Genomic DNA, 21,976 nt, shown 5'->3' on the forward strand with positions numbered 1-21,976 from the left:
GAACAGGTAAAGGTTTGCCTGTAAGAACCACACAGGAGTTTCTGGTGGATACTGACTTTATTTCTGACAGGTGATCACATGACACAACTGCTGCACATAAGCTGTAGTTACACAAACACATCAGGAACGAATTAATCACATCGCTGTTCCGCCCTTGCTGTCAATCATCTCTCAGTGCTAACGACCCGCCCCCCTACTTGTGAGATGTGATCAATGTTGGTTCAGGGTTTAGGGATCTTCACTCGTTAATATTTAATACATTACGACTATATTAAACAGGAACCAAGTCGAATTTTCAGATTTATGTTCATGACTCTTTTCATGTTGTTTATTATCTGGCGTATTTAAAATAAGTTTATAATGTTGCTAAGTGACGTCGTCCTTTTTTAACGATAAACAAATTAAGTTTTTTACTGAAAGCATCAAAACACGCAAAATAATCCTGAAAGACCACAAAAATATGGCTCCTCCTACTCCTCAGAACTTCCATCTACAGTGACTCCTCCTACCTCTCCTAACTTAACTTACCCCCCCTTCTTTCCTTACTCCTCCATCTTCATCCTCCTCTCTCCACTCCTCTTTCTCAGCTCCTCCTCTTTGCCTCTCCTTCTCCTCTCTTCTTCTCCTGTCCTCCTCCTCTCCTCCTCTTATTCCCTCATGTACTCCAAGATCTGATTGATCATTATCTGGGTGTCGTAGTTCATGGCATCTCTTTTCCTGCGTCTACGACTCCCATGGTGCAGTTCTTCCTCTCTGGCGGTTGCCATGGTGTGAATGCGCTTCATCCTCTGCAGCCCCCCAGCCGGAAGGCGGGGCTCCTCCTCCTCCTCCTCCTCCTCCAGCCTCTTCCCTCTGAGCAGAGGGGGGCTGTTGCTAGGGAAGGGAGGAGCCACATCATCAAGGGATCGGTAGCTTCTCACGTGGGCGGAACCAACAGGCTCGACTGCTGTGATTGACAGGTCTCTTCTCATTCGCCGACCAGAAATCACCGGGGCGTCGCTAGGGCCAATGCTGGCCAGTAACCTAGCAACCAGACGTCTGAGCAGTAAGGGGTGGACAGAGATCATTATTGACCATTATAATGATTAGTAAAGAATATATAGATTAGTATAGATTAGTAAAAGAATATATATTATTATAATTATATATATATATAATATATAATGTGACCAACATAATAATTTTAAAGACATTATGTGATCAACATAATAATAATGAAGACATTATGTTAAATAATAATAACAAAAGACGTCAAGTAAAATCATAGTTACAGTAATAATAAAACCGTTATGTGACAATAGACATAAGATAACACATATATATATATATATATATATGTATAATAATTGAAATGACCTCAGAGAATCCTGGTCTCCTGCCGTCCGTCCTGATTGAACTCTTCCAGCCTGTTGAGGCCTCGCTCTCTCCAGCAGAGCCTGAGCCAGCTGAGGCTCCATTCTGTCAATCACAGGCCTCAGGTTATAATCAATAACTTTGACACAGCCCCCCCCCCACAGAAAGTGTTTACCTCTCCAGCAGAGCCTGAGCCATATGGGGCTCCAGGAGGCCCCACCACGCCGCCGGAGGCCTCCCCACGTTTGATCCCACCCCTGTCTCATCGTAGTCTGGGACGGGGCCCCGGAAGTCCCCTGGTGGCCCCCGATTGTCGTCCTCTTCCTCCACCACCTCCACGTCTCCCAGGTCCACCAACCCTGCGCCCTGTGCCTCGCTCAGCAGGCGGAGCAGGGCGGCCAAAAAGCCTGTGGGCAGGAAGCACAGTAGATGTATGTGTATGTTAGGGCTGATGAGACCCCCCAGTCCCCCTCGCCCAGCACAATAACCTCCTCCCACATCCTCCATCACATCGGCACCCGCTGACGGACATCAATACGAGATTTAAATCACAGAACCCCCGAAAGCAGCTGGCCTCTTTCTAGCTCCAGCCTAAAGCATTATGTCTCCAGTGTTCACCAACCTCACTGGGGACCTGCTTCAAGGCCTCCACCATCATCCCTGTTCCCAGGAAGCCCAGGATCACAGGGTCGAATGACTACAGGCCCGTCACCTTGACCTCTGTAGTCATGAAGTCCTTTGAACGGCTAGTCCTGTCCCACCTGAAGACCCTCACCGACCCCCTCCTGGACCCGATAAAATATGCGATAAAATATTTGAACGCAGCTTTAACCCCTGACCCCTGACCCCTGAAGCCCTGCTGCAGTCAGTTAGATTCAGAGAGCGAGGCGCTAGATGAAGACAACGTATCAAACACCTGGCTGACTACTCATTATGTGAACTGGATGTATGGTGCATCTTTTACATTGTCCATTCTGTAACTCACAGAGGGGGGCCGATGTCAGGCTTTGGGACGGAGGATGTTACACACTGTAAAGCCCTCTGAGGCTCATTTTGTAATTTGCAAACTGGCAGGACATTGTTGCCCGTTAAATGATGGAGAGATGAGAGCAAAGTGCACGAGGACATCAGGAAGAGTCACTAGTTCAACATGTTCCACCTCCAACATGATCACATGGGGGCAGTTTGTGTTTAACATACAATTAAACAACAGTGTCTAAAATACACACTTTTTAATCTATTAACTGTGTTGATATATATCTATATATATATAGATATATATATGCGGTATTGTATAACATGTTGTAGCGAACTGTACCATGCTGAGAAATGTCATCACATGTTGAGAGAAAGCTTAAAGCTCCTTTACCTGCTTGCTGCTCCTCTTCTTGCTCCTCCCTCTGGTCCCTCTCCACCAACCGCTGCAGAGCCTGGTTCAAGCCCCGGCCCCTCCAGCCATCCGATTGGTAGTACAGACGATTGGCCCCGCCTCCCCCTTGATTGGCAGGATACGACATCATCCGTTCCTGATAAGGCAGCAGGTTATTGAGGTCTCTGCGCTCGCGTCTGGCCCCGCCCACCGAGACATCCAGGCCACGCCCCCCTCCACGAGCTGCAGGTAGAGACTGTGTGTGTGAGAGAGAGAGAAAGGTCAGAGGTTAGAACCTGACCTGAGTTATGTGATACATTACATGTCATTTTTATCCAAAGCGACTTACATCAAGTGTTCTATCGTTTACCACAACGCGATCAGTTTCCATGACAACACAGACGACGCTTGAAACATAATCTGAGCTTTGTGATGTTTAGTTTTCATCCTTTTGCTACTTCGTTCTCAACCAACCTCCAAGTGCTTTTAGTCTTGTGCTCAGCAGGTGAAGATAAACTACAGAGCATCACTCAGGTAATGAAGAGTTGTCTTTTTTTATCCTTTTAATGACTTCTTTGTATCAATGTTGACTTTCTGTGGATTCAGTGTCATTCAGCAGAAATTACTTTGATGTCTCTGATGAATGTGTTTCCACACTAGCGATCATACTTCATGCATTCTGAGAAATAGGAAACAAGTCCTGCCCCAAAACTGTTTTCTTCTTTTAACAAATAAAGCTGAAATACCAAAATATTCTCTTTGTACGTTTATATGCGAATACTTGAATTTGAAAGAAGTATTCACATTTCTACACCGTCATCCCAAACTAAAACATGGTAAAACATTGGATCTGCTGGTTCAGGATGGAAGTTCAGACACAGTAATCAGACCTATTTATTAGCTGAGTGGATACTACCGTCATGGAGGGGATATCCAGCTACAACATCTGGGTAGTTCACGTCTGACGCAGCTGTTCTTCATCAAACATTTAAGGCATTAACATCAATGGATTCAAGCTCACACTGTCAAACTGATAAAAATCCCATGACAACCTTTTGAATTCAGTGCTCAAAACCTTTTGTAACCTGACACGTCCACACTGACTGCAACATAACGCGGTCCCCTGCAGGGTAGGTGAACAAGTCACACACACACACACACAGTCAAGCGTCATGAGACCGGCTGTAACCTGGGTAATACATGGCCATGTTGCCTTTGGTTACCGTCTCCTATCACCATGGTGATGGAAGTTAAATGTTCCCCTAGTCTCCGGGGCCCCACTGCACGCATGGACACACACACACACACGCACACACACACACAAACACACACACACACAAACGTACACAAAAAATACACACAACACACATACACTGATGTGACAAAACAGTCGCTCCATCACCTCTCTGCCTCATGACCAGGTTACCATGACAACGCAGCATTTTGAGGATAGAACGTATGATATTAACCGGACCGTGTCCCTCTCTAGACAGTGCAGGTCCCTCTCTCTCTCTCTCTGTCTATGAGGTGCAGGTCTCTCTCTCTAGGAGGTCCAGGTCTCTCTCTCTCTCTCTCTCTCTCTCTCTCTCTCTCTCTGTCTTTGAGGTGCAGGTCCCTCTCTCTCTGCCTCATGATCAGGTTACTGTGACAACGCAGCATTTTAAAGATACATCATCGTGTATGACACTATCTGGACCGTGTCCCACACTATACAGTGCAGGTCTGTGTCTCTTTCTGTCTCAGTGAGGTGCAGGTGTGTGTCGTCCTTACCTGAGCGAAGTGGATCAAAGCGGCACTGAGCAGCAGGAAGCTGAGAGAAGCCATGCTACTGACTGCACACAGACCAGACGCACACTGACTCATCTGATAACACACGGAGGTGGGGGGGGGGGGACATGACGAAGGAGAGGGGGAGGAAACACGAGGAGGAGGAAGGGAGGAGAGAGGGAGGGGAAAGTCGAGAGGAACGAGGCAGATACATAAAAAGGCTCTCGTTGGTAAACGCCCTAGAACACATCAACCTTCTCATTATGTTGGTCAACACCATAGAACCTCCTCATTAAGTTGGTCAACACCATAGAACCTCCTCATTAGGTTGGTCAACGCTTTAGAACCTCCTCCTTAGGTTGGTCAACACCATAGAATCTCCTCATTAAGTTGGTCAACACCATAGAACCTCCTCCTTAGGTTGGTCAAAGCTTTAGAACCTTCTCCTTAGGTTGGTCAACACCATAGAATCTCCTCATTAAGTTGGTCAACACCATAGAACCTCCTCCTTAGGTTGGTCAACGCTTTAGAACCTCCTCATTAGGTTGGTCAACACCATAGGTTGGTTAACACCATAGAACCTCCTCCTTAGGTTGGTCAACACCATAGAACCTCCTCATTAGGTTACGGACACGGGAGGAGAGTGGTTGGAGAAAACTGAGGAGAGAGCAAGGAGACAAGGGAGCAGTAGTTTTCCTGTTGACTCTCTTTTTGCGTCGTTCATTCATACTTTGATAAGGAACTCTTTATAAATTATGTCATTTCTCATTTCATTTGTTCACTCAGTTAACAGACTCAGACCACTTGGATGTTTATTGAAACTTTCCATTGAATAAATACATGGGGGAAGTCGGGGGTCTTCATAGCAACGACTCATATACATCATCTTCACTTTTAACACCGTCGCCATGGTTACTGATGCTGAATAGAATATCACCACACAGGAAGTTACATCACAGACGCATAGAGGAAAAGAACGACCAAGGAGGTGGAAGAGCAGGAAAAAGTGGAGGGAGGAAAGAAGGAAAAGGAAGAGAAGGAAGATTGAAGAGGAAGAGGTTGGGGAACAGGAGGAGGAAGCGGAAGAGGAGAGGGAAGAAGGGAGTAAGTAAGGAAAGACTTTGAAAATGAGAGATACAAAAGGAGGCAGGAAACAGATATGAAGTTAAAATAAACAGAAAAGGGAAATGATCAAATAGAAGTAGAAGAAGAAAACATATTGGCACACACACACCTGTACAGGAGAACAGGAAGTAGAATCACACTGATCATCAGTTATTGAACAACACAAGCAGGAAACACGTCTCATGCGGAGGAGGAACTTCTTCACCTTCCCAACAAACCAGAGAAAACAAGGTAAGAAGAAGAAGCATCTAGTTTGTTTTCAGACCCAGAAACTTCCCGGAAAGACTTTTACAAAAAAAAGACCAGCTCACAGCTTCCGATTGGCTGAGAGCCGAGGAGGAGACAGGTAACAGGTAACAGGTAACAGCTTCGTTCACATTCAACAATGAAGCGTTATAGTTTACAACTGACTCCTCATTCTTTCACAAAATGTAGTCTTTTAATTTGAAGGAAACGCCAGCGACGTGAAAGGAGTCTATTTATTTAATGAAAGTCCGGTTTGAAACTGAACATATTGAGATCAATACATTTTTATATTGAACATGAATATTGATCATATTGATCATATTGGTACCGGGAGCCATTCTGGATCTGTAGTCCAGACCGGGTTCACTGCGTCTCCGCTGTGACATCACTTCCTGTATTTATTTACATGCAGCAAGACAAACAGTGAACAGCTGGGTCGTGATGTCAGCGGACGCAGGTTCTGGTTTGATCCTGTTTGACCTGGTTCTGGTTTGGAACTGATTGGTGAACCCGGTGTGACTGGCTTTGCGATTGGCTTGTGCTGATCCCAGGGGCGGGGCAAACAACGAGGGGCTGTTCTAATTCTTGGGTTTGACAGGAAACAAGAAGAAACAGCCGATTTTATATAATCTGTTAAAAGGGATATTTATACAACACAAACATACATTCTGTTCCCAGGTTCTTTAGTATGAATAACGCCTTAATTCATTATAGAGGACATCTAACCCCCCCTTTTCCCTTTGCAGACAGGAGTGTTGCATTGTGGGTAGGTTGCAGGCGACCCACTGTTGGCTCACTCCGGCGTTTCCTAAAAAGACAAAACAACGGAAAAAAGAGTAAGTTGTGATGACAGATATCAAGCAAGTAGATGATAAAATGATAAATTAACCAAAATAGTTTTTTCCCGTTCTGCTCTTGATTCTCTTCCTCTTTGTTTTTTTAGAGGCAGTATTTTTATATGTCATGATGAGATTTACTAATCGCTGGACTTACTCTGAAGAACTCTGAACTGACCAATCAGGAGCGACCCCAGCCTCCACTTCCTGTGTGACTCACCTGCTTCCTGTCTGTTCACATCTGATTGGAGAAGGAGGTTGGCGCTCCCTGCTGGCTGTAGCCCTGACCGAACTCCGCCTCCTGCAGGAGAGGTACAGAAACAACGGCCATGAGGTCATGAAGGTAGAAGAATAGGAGGTGTGGTCAGGTGACGAATGGTCGCAACAAACTTCAGACTTCAGAGAATTATAAAACGAACAGATCAAGAGGTACCAAGTTAAACTTTATGTCTGTCAACATCTTTTTTCTGACCACCAGAAGCGACCTTAAAGGGGGTGGAGCGACCACATCACGGAGTAGTACTCCAGTGTGACATCATCGAAGATCACCTGGTTGTATCCCTGCTGGCTGTACTCCGGCTGGTAGCCGCCCTGGTTGCCGGCGTAAGGGTCCTGTTCGTAGGCTTCGGGGGCGGCGGCCTTCTCCTGAGGAGGCGGAGCTCTCATGAAGGGAGCGATGATGCCCGTCTCTTTAAAGACGAACCACAGGTTTCCCACCCACAGGATCAGGTTAATGAAGCCAAAGGCCTGGAGAGAGAGATCAATACATTAATATAGCATCTATAAGTGTGTTGTATATCAATATACTATATGTCAATATATACCTCAATATCTGATCTATTTTAATGTACTATATAAATATACTATGGGGGGAGGGGGGGTGTATCAGTAATCAGGCAAACGAGTACTAGCAGTAACCAACTAGCAGAACAACAGCGCTGCAGAACGTCAGCGGATCATTATAAAAAAACAATGAACGTCTCATCTGTCAGAAGGAGGGACCAACCATGCCAGACCTTGGTGGTTACTTTACTCGGATGACTTGCACTGATTCGAATCAGCCAGGGTTGCTTTTGAATTAAATTAAATGCATCCGTTTGTAAGCAAGGATCACTAATTAGGATTAGGATTAGTTGTCCGTTTGGTCCCGTGGTCGACCGCGCATGTGTGGTGACCTAACCCCTGATTTATAATAATGTTTTATATATATACCTTAATGTATCCCCTCTAAATATTTTATAAAATAACTACATACGTCAATATCTTACACATACATGTATCATAAAACAATATAGCATCAATAGGTGTGTTATGAATAAATAGAGACAGACAAATGCTGAGCCGTGAAACTAAAGTCTGAAGTAATTATCAGCATCTCAGATCAGATTGTTGCATCTTCACACATGATATAAGTTTAGATGTTTTCTACATGTTGGGTTCTTTAAGTACCCCCCTGAGACCTCAAGGGGCCGTCGGGTCTCACCACGGAGGTGTTGAGTCCGGACATCACCGGATCGTGGACCTCGCGGCAGCTGTTCCCCTCGACCTCGCAGGCCGAGATGAGCGTGACCACCTCGTCTGGGTCGGTGGCTGTCTTCACGTCAGAGAGACCTTTGGCCCACGCTGCCGAGCTCACAAGCCACATGAAAGAGAAGACGGCAGTGACCCCCAGGTCCTAAAGGCACAGAGGACACAGGTCAGAGGTCACAGGACACACACACAGTGAGGGAGGTCAGAGGTCCCAGGACTCACAATCAGTGGGCCCTTGTTGTTCTCCTTGTACTTCTCGTAGAAGAAGACGTAGATGCTGAGGGCCGCGGTGGAGTAGAGGAACCCAAACACGCCGATGGTGACAAAGAACTCGGCCGAGGAGGAGTAGTCGCCGACCAGGAAGAGACGCTCTTTGTCACCCCCCCGACAGGTGGGAGCGTCAAAGTACACCTGGTGGAGTCTGGGGGAGCGGGAGGAGGTGAACATGAACCATCTCGTTATAATGGTTCATCACCAAAATAATAATAATAATGTCTGTAGAAGAGGGTTCCAAGATGCTTTTATCAGCTTTAGCATGAATGTAATATTACAATAGATTGATTATATTGATTAGATTAGTGGTTGCTCCACTGACCTGAACGGATACTCAAACTCCACCTCGATACTCAAGTCGCTCTCCGTCCGGTTCTTACACTCCACCGCCATCCGGAACATCCCAGAATAGCTTCCACACGTGGAGAAGGCAAAGATGGCAAAGAACTGTAGAAAGACACCAAATATTATTCTAAAATATTCCTCCAGCGTTAAAGCCATTGTGAGGATCATCCAGAGCTGACGGTGGTTGAGAGGTTCCTCCAGAGCTGACGGTGGTTGTGAGGTTCCTTCAGAGCTGACGGTGGTTGAGAGGTTCCTCCAGAGCTGACGGTGGTTGAGAGGTTCCTCCAGAGCGGATGGTGGTTGTGAGGTTCCTTCAGAGCTGATGGTGGTTGTGAGCTTCCTTCAGAGCTGACGGTGGTTGAGAGGTTCCTCCAGAGCGGATGGTGGTTGTGAGGTTCCTTCAGAGCTGATGGTGGTTGTGAGGTTCCTTCAGAGCTGATGGTAGTTGTGAGGTTCCTCCAGAGCTGACGGTGGTTGAGAGGTTCCTCCAGAGCTGACGGTGGTTGTGAAGTTCATCCAGAGCTGATGGTGGTTGTGATGTTCATCCAGAGCTGATGGTGGTTGTGAGGTTCATCCAGAGCTGATGGTGGTTGTGATGTTCATCCAGAGCTGATGGTGGTTGTGAAGTTCATCCAGAGCTGATGGTGGTTGTGATGTTCATCCAGAGCTGATGGTGGTTGTGAAGTTCATCCAGAGCTGATGGTGGTTGTGATGTTCATCCAGAGCTGATGGTGGTTGTGATGTTCATCCAGAGCTGATGGTGGTTGTGAGGTTCATCCAGAGCTGATGGTGGTTGTGAGGTTCATCCAGAGCTGATGGTGGTTGTGAGGTTCATCCAGAGCTGATGGTGGTTATGAGGTTCATCCAGAGCTGATGATGTTTGGGAGTTAGGTTTGACCCTCACCTGGCCTTTAATGACTATATCAAATACCTGTGCCAAACCTCCTTCCATCATCTCAATACATCCCAAACAGCGCTCCCAGGATCCTGATGAGAGTATGAAAAAAGGAGCACATAACACCCATCGTACACTCACTACACTTGCTCCCTGTCTCATTATCAACTTTGAAGTCAGCCACGTGATACAGTCTCTATGGATGGAATTGCTCTGGTATCCAACAGCACCGTCAGAAATCTTGGGGTTCTCTTTGACCAGGATGTGTCCTTCAACTCTCATATAAAGAAGACTTCAAGGACTGCCTTTTTTCATCTACGTAATATATCGCAAATCAGGAACTTACTGTCTCAAAGTGATGCAGAAAAACTAGTTCATGCATTTGTTGCTTCTAGACTGGATTACTATAATTCTTTGTTATCAGGCTGCTCTTGTAAATCGCTTAAACCTCTCCAGTTGATTCAGAATGCTGCAGCACGTGTATTAACAAGAACTAAGAAATGGGATCATATAACTCCTGTTTTAACTTATCTGCACTGGCTTCCTGTTAAATCAAGAATATAATTTACTTCTCCTCACCTACAAGGCACTTGCTGGTGAGGCACCGTCTTATCTTAAAGAGCTTGTTACACCGTATTGTCCTACAAGGCAGCTACACTCCGTAGATGCTGATGCTACTTGTGGTTCCTAGAGTTTTAAAAAGTAGGACGGAAACCAGAGCTTCAGTTATCAAGCTCCTCTTTTGTGGAACCAGCTTCCACTTTCAGTCCGGGGGGCAGACTCGGTCAGTTCATTTAAGATAAAGCTTAGAACGTTCCTCTTTGGTACCTCTTATAGTTAGGGCTGGCTCAGGTTAGTCTGGACCAGCCCTTAGTTAAGCTGCTCTAGGCTTAGACTGCTGGAGGACTTCTTAGGACACACCGAGCCCCTCTCACTCTCTCACACTCTCCTTCTACAATAATCCATGTTTTATTAATGTACATCACTAATTCAGCTTCTTTTCAGGAGCTTTTTGTGTTTTCTCGCTTAGCAGGTCTCCGTAGATCATAGTTCTTTCTGGACCCTGGTTCTGACTCCTGGCATGGCTCTGCTGACACCTGCTGCTGCCATCATCATCATCATTACTTTAATATGATTCATATTACTGTCATCATAAACCATCTTTCTGCTCTCCCTCCCCACAGAAGCCTCTGTGGATGGAGGTTCTATCTGATGGAGGTTCTATCTGATGGTGGTTCTATCTGATGGAAGTTCTATCTGATGGTGGTTGTCCCTGCAGTGGTCCTGCTGTACACTTGTTCTGCTACTTGCAATTATTTGTATCATTTCTGTTAGAGGAATTTAATGTATTGTACATTTTTTACATTGTTGATTCTGTACACATGACATCCATTGCAGTCTGTCCATCCTGGTAGAAGGATCCTCCTCTGACCTTCTTACTAAGGTTTCTTCCCTTTTTTCCCCATTGAAGGGTCCAGAGCGGATGGTGGTTGTGAGGTTCCTTCAGAGCTGATGGTGGTTGTGAGGTTCCTCCAGAGCTGATGGTAGTTGTGAGGTTCCTCCAGAGCTGATGGTAGTTGTGAGGTTCCTTCAGAGCTGATGGTAGTTGTGAGGTTCCTTCAGAGCTGATGGTAGTTGTGAGGTTCCTTCAGAGCTGATGGTAGTTGTGAGGTTCCTTCAGAGCTGATGGTGGTTGTGAGGTTCATCCAGAGCTGATGGTAGTTGTGAGGTTCCTCCAGAGCTGATGGTAGTTGTGAGGTTCCTTCAGAGCTGATGGTGGTTGTGAGGTTCATCCATAGCTGATGGTAGTTGTGAGGTTCCTCCAGAGCTGATGGTGGTTGTGAGGTTCCTCCAGAGCTGATGGTAGTTGTGAGGTTCCTCCAGAGCTGATGGTGGATTGGTAGGTTCATCCAGAGCTGATGGTAGTTGTGAGGTTCCTCCAGAGCTGATGGTGGTTGTGAGGTTCCTCCAGAGCTGATGGTAGTTGTGAGGTTCCTCCAGAGCTGATGGTGGTTGTGAGGTTCATTCAGAGCTGATGGTGGTTTTGAGGTTCCTTCAGAACCGATAGTTGTTGTTATGTTCATCAAGAGCTGAAGGTTGTTGTTAAAGCAACGTTTTATCTGCATAGCAAGTGATGTGGTGTTCGGTTGTAAGATGTTTGGATTCCTGTGTATGTGATGTTAGCTGCTGAAAAGCCAGATAAGAGCTTCCCTTCTTTGTGTCTCACATGTTTAAAGTGGATAGTGTGGTGATACGCATGTAACCCAGATGGTTTCTCTGAGAGGTTTGTTTGAGGAACTCACCCATTGTAAGGCCTTGATGAAGCCGAGAGGAACCTTCAGGACCCTGAACTGACCCTGAGCCACCAGCTGCAGGCAAGAAGAGACAGCAGATAACAATAAACGTTACCAGTTAGTTAAAAAGTGTGCTACGATTAAAAGTTAAAGGTTGGTCAGGACATTTCAGGACAAATGTCATTGTAGAGTTTAATGAAGACACAATAAAAGAATAGATATAACCATTGACATAATGTCCTCAAGGGGTCTGAGGGGTGAGGGACCTTCACACGTGCGAACGTGTCTCCTCTGTCTTTGTTAAAGGAACCTGAAGCTGCTAATTTACATTCTTGAGAACAACCACAAGCTGATGATTAATAAGATGTTTGTAGCTGGAAATGCACTGATCAGTTGTAATCACAGTGATCTTTAGTTATTGTTTCTGTTTCTTACACAAACTCATGATTTATTATTTATTATTAACACGGTAGTTATTATTTCCGAATATACCTATTTATATACACGGTTATTTTTGTTAATATCATTGAGGGATAATTCAACTGATTCAATTATAACATAAATTGAAGGAGTGTGTCAGCGGCATGATGACAGTTAAGTTATTTTGGCTAGTTAGTATTTAATAGTAATACTGCAGTACTATAGTAGGAATACATTAGTAATATATAAATTACAGTATTTCATAACACCAATGCAGTACTACGAATACATGTAGCAATAATAAAGCATAGTCTCTATTATAATTATACCGCAGTATAATTCATCCTGGTATATTGTGATATATTTATGGTTTTTGAGCATCTTGCTACAGACGGTCTCCATTTTACAGCTGAGGGTAAGTCGGGTTATTACCGGGTTATTACTAGGTTAGTACTAGGTTATTACCGGGTTAAATAACGGGGAGCAGGTCGGATGAGGATCATTAAATAATAATGCGGGTTGACCCGCAACAACATCATCATCTTCTTAATCTTCATCATCTTCATCATATTCAGCTGCAGGAGAGGAGAGCCCCCCTCCTCCGGCTGCCATTTTACGCACACACACGCACATACACGCAAACACACACACACACACACACACACACACACACATACACACGCACATACACGCAAACAGGAGGAATTTGTCGAGATGTTATTTAATTCTTCTCTCGTGTCCAGCAGCGTTCAGGGCTCCTGATCGATATTGATGAGCAGTCTGATGACGACATGCTTACCAATAATAGCAGTACTAATTAAGGCACTCGTGTAACAGGTGTTCCTCATGTATTGATCCCTCTGATGCTCCGGTAATTATCGATATAATTGTTATAAATATTATGGATCTCTCGGCGGCCCAACAGAGACGTTAAAAACGAAGCCGCCCACCCCTCACGGCGGGCCGCCCGGGCAGACAACACGAACACACCCCGAGCCCCGCGCTGCACTCCCGCAGGAGCAGAAGGAGAAAAGAGAAAAAGAGGAGCAAGATGTGAGAGACATGTTTGTACCTTATTGACGAGGTCCATCCTGCGTCCTGTTGAGATGGAGAGGAGACGGATGGAGGAGGGGGGGGGGGGGGGGGGCGTGACGCGTGACGTAGCGGGGGGTGGTGACGTGACGACGATGACGATGATAAAGGCATCTAAATATACCCTGTATGCAACTGATTTATATCAAATAACGAATACATACAAATATAATATAACAATATGAAATATACTTAGATAATAGTATTCATCAGTCATCACCTACTCATAGAGGGTGGAGTCAACTGACAAGAGACAGTGTCCACAGAATATAACGTTATATACGAGGACAGGTAAAACACAGTGATCTCACCAATCCTGAAATAATAATAGTAATAATAATGGAAACAAAACGAGGAAGAATAACGCATCAGGTTTCACAAATATAGAAATATTTGATTTGTTCGATCTGTTCTCAACAAGAGACCAGGGATATCAGGCTGCAGGTCTCTTATTTTGGAGGGCTACTAACCGGAAGCGGTGAGCTTCAACCGCAGCAGGCGGAAGCGCCACAGGACCTCGACTTGTTATTGACTGGTTGTTTCCGGACGGTTCTGACACGATGGACTGATCCGGGTCCCGGTGTGTTAGCGGGTAGTTGGTTTGCTTCAGGTGACGTTTATTTAACAATATAACATGTCGGCGGGGGACCACACATCAACGTTTCTCTACAGGCTGCCTTCTCCGGTCCTGTGGGAGTTCTGCCGGGTCATGGACGGACTGTCGGACCTGGACTGGACCCGCTTCGGTGAGTTCCAGCCAGAACCGGTCTGCTAGCTGCTTACGGCTAAGAAGGTTTAAGCTAAAGCTACCTCGCAGAAGATGAGTGACGTACATGAGTATTACTCTCATACTGAGGTAAAAGTACACTGCCAATGTGTTTGTAGTTCTTTTAATCAATTGCTAACGTGTACTTTTGAGTCTGTGTATATATTGATAGTTTGTATTTGAAGCGTCGGAGGTTCTTGGGGATCAGACTGCTGTACGATTGGCCGAGAGGAGGGAGAGGCGGACCGACTGGGTGATGAACCAATGGTGTAACAGAAACGGCAGCGTCGGGGAGCTGCTCAAGCTGTTGGAGCGGCTGGAGATGCTCCGCCCCCGTGATGTCATCCTGGGCTGTGAGTTCTCTAATGACCTTTGATGACCTCTGACGTGGTAAGAGGTCAATCACTACAGCCGACTTCTGACTCTCTGCAGGGGCCTCGTTTCAGAAGCCTTCCTCCGTCCCACCTCCTCTTCCTCCTCCTCCTAAACAGTTTGAAGCCACGCCCACACTGAGCACTGTAGGACTGGGCTCCACAGGTTCCACACACACAGGTGACACACACAAAAACGCAGGTTACACACTCACACACATCTACACGCAAGTAACGCACACATGTAACACAAACCTACACACACGCTGGTGACATTGTGTAACCATAGTAATCTCACTGTTATCCAAATGGGGACGATATCATTAGTCCAATCATCTGGTCCCAGCTTCGGGTCATATTCTTTTATTTTGAAAGGGTTCTAAACCGCCCAGGTTAGCAGTGGTTCAGTCAACATGTCCTTTTCCTTGTCCAGCCATTGAAGGAGGAGGAAGACCCCTCCCCAGACCAGCCCCACCCCCCCCTATTCTGCACTCTGACCTCCCTCAAACTGCCCAGGTAACACACCTAAACACACACACACACACCCGGTGATGTTGTAATATAACTATGATGACGACGCTGTTGCCACGCAGCCCCCCCAGTTGGTGTCGAGCAGCAGCGGGGTGATGTGCTGGTCTCATGAAGAGGTGCATGCCGGCACGGTGGGCTTCTCCCCCTCCCAGCAGGTGGGGGAGGGGGGGTTCGGAGTGGTGTACAGAGCGTCCCTGAGGAACACCGATTGTGCCGTCAAGAGACTGAAACAGGTCAGCCAATCACAGCTCAGATGGGAGTCACATGACAATCTTACCTGTCTGAGGTCACTGGCAATGGATCAGATCTGTGTTTCTATTGGCTGCCCCTACAGAGGAGTGTCACACAGCCACACCTCTATTACCTGAATGTTTCTACACGTGTCCCTTAGAAGAAGTGGACTGTGATTGGTCAGAGCTAGTGTTGTTGTTGTTACAGGACGGTCTGCTGGACTGGATTCAGTTGAAGGAGAGTTTTCAGAATGAAGTGGACCAGCTGTCAAAGTGAGTACATGTGTGTGTGTGTGTATATTTATATATATATATATATATATATATATATATATATATATATATATATATATATTACCTGATGGAGGTTGTCCCTGCAGTGGTCCTGCCGTACACTTGTCTTACTACTTGCAATTATTTGAATCATTCATTGTGTCACATGACGTCCTGTAGTCTGTCTATCCTGACAGACGGATCCTCCTCCGTCTCGCACTGAGGTTTCTTTCCTCATTGAAGGGTTTTTTATTGTTGTACAGACTGTAAAGCCCTCTGAGGCAAATTTGTAATTTGCGATTTTGGCCTGTTCAAAATGAATTGAATATATATATACATATATATACACACACAATCTTGTGTTTGATTGTTGAACCCTTCAGAACGATTTGATTACATCAACTAATCGTTGCAGCCCTAATGTTTTCAGGTGATTTACTCGTATTAAAGTAGCCGTTAGCTTCTTACCTTTCCAGCTATGTGTAAAATGAGTGTGTAAAAAGCGGCTAACGCCTGTGAATTAAGGCGTGACCCGGACAGACGTCCATCGTTATTTAAAGATATTCTGCTTCAACACCTCCAAATGGCATCAAAGTAACTTTCCTGCTTTAGTTATATATTCATGAGATTTGACAGGCAGATTTGTTGCCATGTATGAATTAACATTAACGTTTTTAAGGGGATCGATAAAAGAAATACCAGAAACAGCGTAAAATTGTGTGTGTGTCCAGGTCAGGGCAATACTAGCTTTCTCTGTCCAGGTGAGGACGCCTTTACGTTGAAACAAACAGAGGCGACAGCAGAGAACTGCAAAGGGATTCCTCCACGTGTCAAACATTACGCACTGCTATGCTAAGCTAGCTGCTAGGCTACTTCCATCTCACTATCTACCTGCAGAGGACACTACTATGTCCCTAAAACGGAGTGTGGAAAACGTCTTGTCTAAATGTGACTTCACTTCAGACGCATCAAATGATGGAGAAATGAGAGCAAAGTGCATGAGGACAGCAGGAAGAAGATGATGAAGATGTTTGTGAGCTCTTTAACACCATCATCATCATCATCCCGTCTCTGCTGCTGGACATGTGTTTTAACACACTCATCTGTTCATATTATATTGTTCATTCTGGTTTTTACTTATTTTATTATCTTATTAAAATAAAAACCTGATACAGTTATCATCACACGGACATTAATTTATTTACACTAACAATTCATGGAACAGATGAAGTTAATATAATAATAATTTGAAAGGCTCGAGCCAGGCTCAACACAAAAAGAACTATCACTTTTACTACAGAATAAAATAGGAGAAAATAGAAATTTAATAAATAATAATATGGAGAAAGAAAATACATACATTCAACATAATATGTTTCAAATTAAATGTATGTAAAATTTAAATAAATTGCAAATGAAAATGTAGCTTTATAATCTTTGAATTTCATTAATACTATTAATACAGGAGTCAATATTTTGTCATCACAGAAGCAGCAGTTCCTCTTCATGCCTTCTTCACATGTCAACACGTGGTGGTGAAAGGATAACGGACTTCTTCTGCATCTATAGCCCATTTTATTTCTTTAAAAAAATCCACCTGCTTTCCCAGATTGTTGGATCTTTGCTTCCATGTGACGCTTTAATTTGGGCGGCTTCAATGCTTCGGTGGAGAGAGTCATGCTGCGTTCACACCAAAAGACAAGAGGATCCCCCCCTTCACTCGCCCGACTATTTGTAGTTATTTGGCTTGATTTGCGTCCCGCTCTGTCAAGTTAGTTTTAATTAACCAAAGCACAATAACCACTATTTGTTGTGTGAATTACACAAACGCTGTTGTGTTTGGGTTCATGACGTCATCCGTCGCTGCACACTGCTTGAATTTCACTGACTCCTCCAGGAAGTGCGTCTGGCGCTAAAAAGTGTCCAATTAAAATATATATATGTATATATTTACATTTACATGAATCCGTGCTTGGGAGGCAGAGAGCACCACAGTGACTGCTACCCCCCTGAAGCTGTAAACCCGGGGGAGACACTGAATTGTAATGGTTGTCCAGCACTAATCCATCTATGGTGTGTGTTCTAGGTTCAGACATCCTCACATCGTGGATCTTTTGGGATTCAGTGAAGGGCCAGAATCAGTTTGTTTGATCTACAGCTACATGGAGCTGGGATCCCTGGAGGACCAGCTACACAAAGTAACACGGGTACGAACAACATATCACGCATAGACAATGGTACACACACACACAACATAACACAAACATGTGTGTGCCCTCAGGAGCGTGTGTCTCTGACCTGGTCTCAGAGGGTGGGCGTTGTTAAAGGAGCCTCTGCAGCGCTGCAGTTCCTTCACTCCCCCCCCGACGGCCGCTCGGCGCTGATCCATGGCGACGTGAAGAGGTGAGCAGACAATGACATCAAGACGATGCCTCGTGCACAACATCACCTGCCTCCTCTCTGAGCTCCTCCTCTCTTCTTCTCCTTGCTCCGCAGCTCAAACATCCTGCTGGACCGCCATCTAGTGGCCAAGTTGGCAGATTTCGGTCTGGCCCGGTTGGCGCGCCGCCGCCCTGCAGGTCGCACAGCGGGCCAGACGGCATCAGTGGGTAAAACGGCGACCGTCCGAGGGACGCTGGCCTACCTTCCCGTAGAGTATGTGAGGAACGGGGAGCTCGGGACAGCTGTGGACGTCTACAGCTTCGGGGTGGTGAGACACACCGCCACAGACGTGAAACTTCTCCCTTGCTCTCTCTGAGCAATTCCACACTGCTAAAGCACTATCTGTCTCCTCCGTCCTCATCCTTCTGGACCTTTGTGCTTCATTTGACACAGTGAACCACCAGATCCTCGCTTCCTCCCCTCACTGGGTGTCTCAGGCTCTGCTCTCTCCCTTCTCTCCTCCTGTCTCAACGACCACTCTTACCAGGTAACCTGGAGAGGATCTGTGTCGGAACCTTGTGCTCTTACTACTGGAGCCCCCCAAAGCTTTGTCCTGGGTCCTCTCCCCTTCTCTCTCAGCTCTGTCATTCATTCGTGTGGCTTCTCCTACCACAGCTATGCTGACGACTCCCAACTAATCCTGTCTAATCTCATATCTGTATTGACTCTTGAAGATTAACCTTGACAAGACTGAACTTCTTTTCTTTCCCGGAAAGACTCTCCCACCAACAACCTGACCTAACCCCTAAAGAAACCTCTCTAACTGGCTGCACTCTGTCCAACGTTAGCTAACTTTAGCTAGCTAGCAAGCTTTCGTAGCTAACATTAAATAGCTAATCAGAGCTAGCTGACGTTAGCTAACTAAATCATTTCAAGATAATGAACACTTGGTAATCACTCACCGTAGGCGGTGGTATGTTGCTCGGTCGTCTGGTGATGAAAGGACTCGTATTTCTTGATGTTTTCGCTCCTCTTCGAGTTCCTCCAGTGTTTAGGGTTGAGGTCAGGAGTAAGGGTCACATTGTAACGCAACACAGTGTTCCATCACGCAAATTGTACTTATAATGGGTCTTCTCTATAACAAGTTGTAAATCGGATTATTTGATGAAGTTGCACTTTCTTGTTTCTTGTTCTTCTGAGTTTGTATCTCTATGGTTGAAATGCACTTATTGCAAGTCACTTTGGATAAAAGCCTCAGCTAAAAGATATGTAATAATCTCCTGAGTTTAGGTGCTGTTGGAGGTTCTGACAGGACGTCGAGCTCTGGAGTTGGACAGGAAGTCAGGAGAGACATACCTGGTGAGAACACAGAGACAGAAAGACAAAGACAAATTGTGATGGTTTTTCAGTGATGTGGTTCTGGTTCTGATCCTGCAGAAGGACTTGGTGGAGGAGGTTGAGGAGAATCTGACTGGTTCATCTGCAGAGGCCTGGAGAAAGCAGCTTGACCACCGGCTGATCCCAGGTCAGTGGGAGTTTGTACCTGCTGATAATGATGCTTATGGTCTTCTGTACTCATGACGTGTCTTCAGGGGATGCTGCAGAGCCGCCTAGCTGCATGGAGATGGTGGACCTGGCCTGCAAGTGTCTGGACAAGAAGAGGAAGAAGAGGCCAGCCATGACAGAGGTCAGCAAGACATGATGGTGATTCTGTAACCAGTTTGACTCCAGGCAAAGTGCACTCTAATGTGCAGTCTAAATGCAATGTAACACCAGTCTATGTTCAGTCTAAATCCAGTGCAGCACCAGTCTATATTCAGTCTAAATCCAGTGCAACACCAGTCTATGTTCAGTCTAAATCCAGTGCAACTTCAGTCTAAATCCAGTGTAACACCAGTCTATGTTCAGTCTAAATCCAGTGCAACTTCAGTCTAAATCCAGTGTAACACCAGTCTATTTACAGTCTAAAGCCAGTGTAACACCAGTCTATTTACAGTCTAAAGCCAATGTAACACCAGTCTATATGCAGTCTAAATCCAGTGTAACACCAGTCTATGTTCAGTCTAAATCCAGTGCAACTTCAGTCTAAATCCAGTGTAACACCAGTCTATTTACAGTCTAAAGCCAGTGTAACACCAGTCTATTTACAGTCTAAAGCCAGTGTAACACCAGTCTATATGCAGTCTAAATCCAGTGTAACACCAGTCTATTTACAGTCTAAATCCAGTGTAAACTACTCAAACAAGAATCTGACGCCAGTCCAACGCTCTGTTTTTTACCTGCAGGTGTTTGATAGACTTCAGAATATCCACGTCATCAGTCTGACCGGGTCTTCGCCACCCCCCCATCACCCGGATCTTCACCCTCCCTCCCTGTCCTTACCCAAACCCCCCCACCCCCTGGACTCCAGTGTGGGACCATTGTCCAACCAGCTATCTAAACTGGGACCTCTGGAGAACACGTACCAGCTCTCCCAGTCCTCGTTGTTGTCCTCCTTCTGCTCCCTCACCGCTCCTTCCTCCTCCTTCACCGGTCCATGTGAAACCGATGAGAGTCGAGGCTTCTCCCAGTATGACCTTTGCTCCCAGTTTAGGTCTAACGAGACCAGCTCCAAATCTCTATCCCCATCCTTCAGAGACCAGTACCACTGTCCAACTGGGCCCACAGAGTCCCAGGAGCCTTCGGTCCCCAGTGAAGATCAGTACAACTTCCCTCCCCCCCAAGGACCAGACACTAAAGAGCTCTATGGTGTCCCAGAATGCATCTCCCCTGTGGGACCCCTGCAGTCGTTGTCCCCGGAGCCCTCGGGAGGTTGTTAAAGGAGCCGTTCTATAATAAAGGTTCTCTGTTGGACTTTGATTCGCGTACTAATCCACTTCCTGTGTTTCAGTTCTCATAAATCCCAGTAAGCAGCGTTTCCTGCACGCACACAATCTGTACAACGAGCAAAGGATTCAAAGCCCTCAGCTGCTGTCGTCTGATAACCTTTGTACGTTTGTTCATGTTTGAAATACTCATCTCCATTTGATCACAATGTCCTCCCTTCATCATGTCACCTGGTGTCCTTCCCTCAGATGGAGGGAGGTGTTCTGACCAGGGACCAGAGGAGAGTGACGAGTATCTTCCTGTTTAACACGACTGAACTGTTCCAGTCTGATCCTGAATCCCTGAACTGTGAAGACTAATCAATATGTTTGTACTATGAACTGTAAGGAAGAACTATTCATTCACTAAGTTTATACAAATCAATAAACACACAGCCTCCATGTGCAGAGGGTCACTTGCAGGTCATCATCAAACCTGCACACTCCCTCTCTCTCTCTCTCTCTGTCACTCACACACACTCAGTCATCTTAAACGTCTCATTCATTTATGCAACCGGAAAGATGCAAATTCATTCACACATAACGTGGACATGCTCTCACATTCTTTGTGTAGCAAAGAGCAGATTATTAGTAGAACTACAGCATGCAGAGCAGGAGGAAAGGGAGTCGTTTGATTGTCATCAAGTGTGTGGACCTCTGCGTTTCTCCAGGCAGCAGCGCCCCTTGAAAATGCCCCGCCCCCCCCCCCCCCCCCTGTCGACCGTCCGCCCCCCCATGACGGTTTTTAATGGTCTGACCCACTTGAGATCAAAGTGAAACCTAAAATGAGTTTGACACCCCTGATGGAACTGATGTCGTGAGGAGAAGAGCGGCCCTTTATTCTGGGGGAGTGGGGAACTAATCCAGCAGCAGGTTCAAGTTATTGGATGTGTTGCTATGGTGATTTAGCCAAAACCTGATCTATGTAATCTTATCCTGAAATTTATCCAGGTTCGGTTGTCATGGAGACGGTGAATGCCCTCACTGTAGCAGTGGGTGGGGCGTCTGTGGGAG

The 21,976-nt window shown here is 45.8% G+C and overlaps 3 protein-coding genes across 4 annotated transcripts; 1 reads left to right on the plus strand and 2 right to left on the minus strand.

The window, feature by feature from the left end:
- Positions 1-38: 38 nt before the first annotated feature.
- On the minus strand, positions 39-4,625 carry pcsk1nl (proprotein convertase subtilisin/kexin type 1 inhibitor, like). Its single transcript, XM_037480556.2, has 5 exons — positions 4,493-4,625; positions 2,723-2,978; positions 1,529-1,760; positions 1,357-1,458; positions 39-1,038 (listed from the first exon to the last, which is right to left on the minus strand). Exons 1-5 carry the CDS (start codon positions 4,583-4,585, stop codon positions 648-650), a joined length of 1,074 nt encoding a protein of 357 aa, XP_037336453.2. The 5' UTR covers positions 4,586-4,625; the 3' UTR covers positions 39-647.
- Positions 4,626-5,284: 659 nt separating this feature from the next.
- On the minus strand, positions 5,285-13,591 carry LOC119221830 (synaptophysin-like). The gene is made up of 8 exons (XM_037477948.2): positions 13,526-13,591; positions 12,043-12,108; positions 8,822-8,946; positions 8,449-8,647; positions 8,180-8,371; positions 7,246-7,443; positions 6,917-6,997; positions 5,285-6,668 (listed from the first exon to the last, which is right to left on the minus strand). Exons 1-7 carry the CDS (start codon positions 13,541-13,543, stop codon positions 6,932-6,934), a joined length of 864 nt encoding a protein of 287 aa, XP_037333845.1. The 5' UTR covers positions 13,544-13,591; the 3' UTR covers positions 5,285-6,668; positions 6,917-6,931.
- Positions 13,592-13,628: 37 nt separating this feature from the next.
- Positions 13,629-21,661, plus strand: irak1 (interleukin-1 receptor-associated kinase 1). Of its 2 annotated transcripts, none has more exons than XM_037477945.2 (15): positions 13,629-14,291; positions 14,497-14,664; positions 14,744-14,848; positions 15,116-15,198; positions 15,276-15,446; positions 15,652-15,716; positions 17,803-17,923; positions 17,998-18,119; positions 18,213-18,426; positions 19,389-19,457; positions 19,536-19,623; positions 19,691-19,785; positions 20,384-20,909; positions 20,989-21,087; positions 21,173-21,661. In XM_037477945.2, exons 1-15 carry the CDS (start codon positions 14,180-14,182, stop codon positions 21,229-21,231), a joined length of 2,097 nt encoding a protein of 698 aa, XP_037333842.1. In that variant the 5' UTR covers positions 13,629-14,179; the 3' UTR covers positions 21,232-21,661. The 2 variants fall into 2 exon arrangements, with proteins under 2 accessions (XP_037333842.1, XP_037333841.1); XM_037477944.2 differs by having other exon boundaries at positions 13,630-14,291; positions 14,744-14,863.
- The last annotated feature ends 315 nt before the right edge of the window (positions 21,662-21,976 follow it).

Source organism: Pungitius pungitius, chromosome 1, assembly GCF_949316345.1.
Source record: "Pungitius pungitius chromosome 1, fPunPun2.1, whole genome shotgun sequence".
Classification (NCBI taxonomy): domain Eukaryota; kingdom Metazoa; phylum Chordata; class Actinopteri; order Perciformes; family Gasterosteidae; genus Pungitius; species Pungitius pungitius.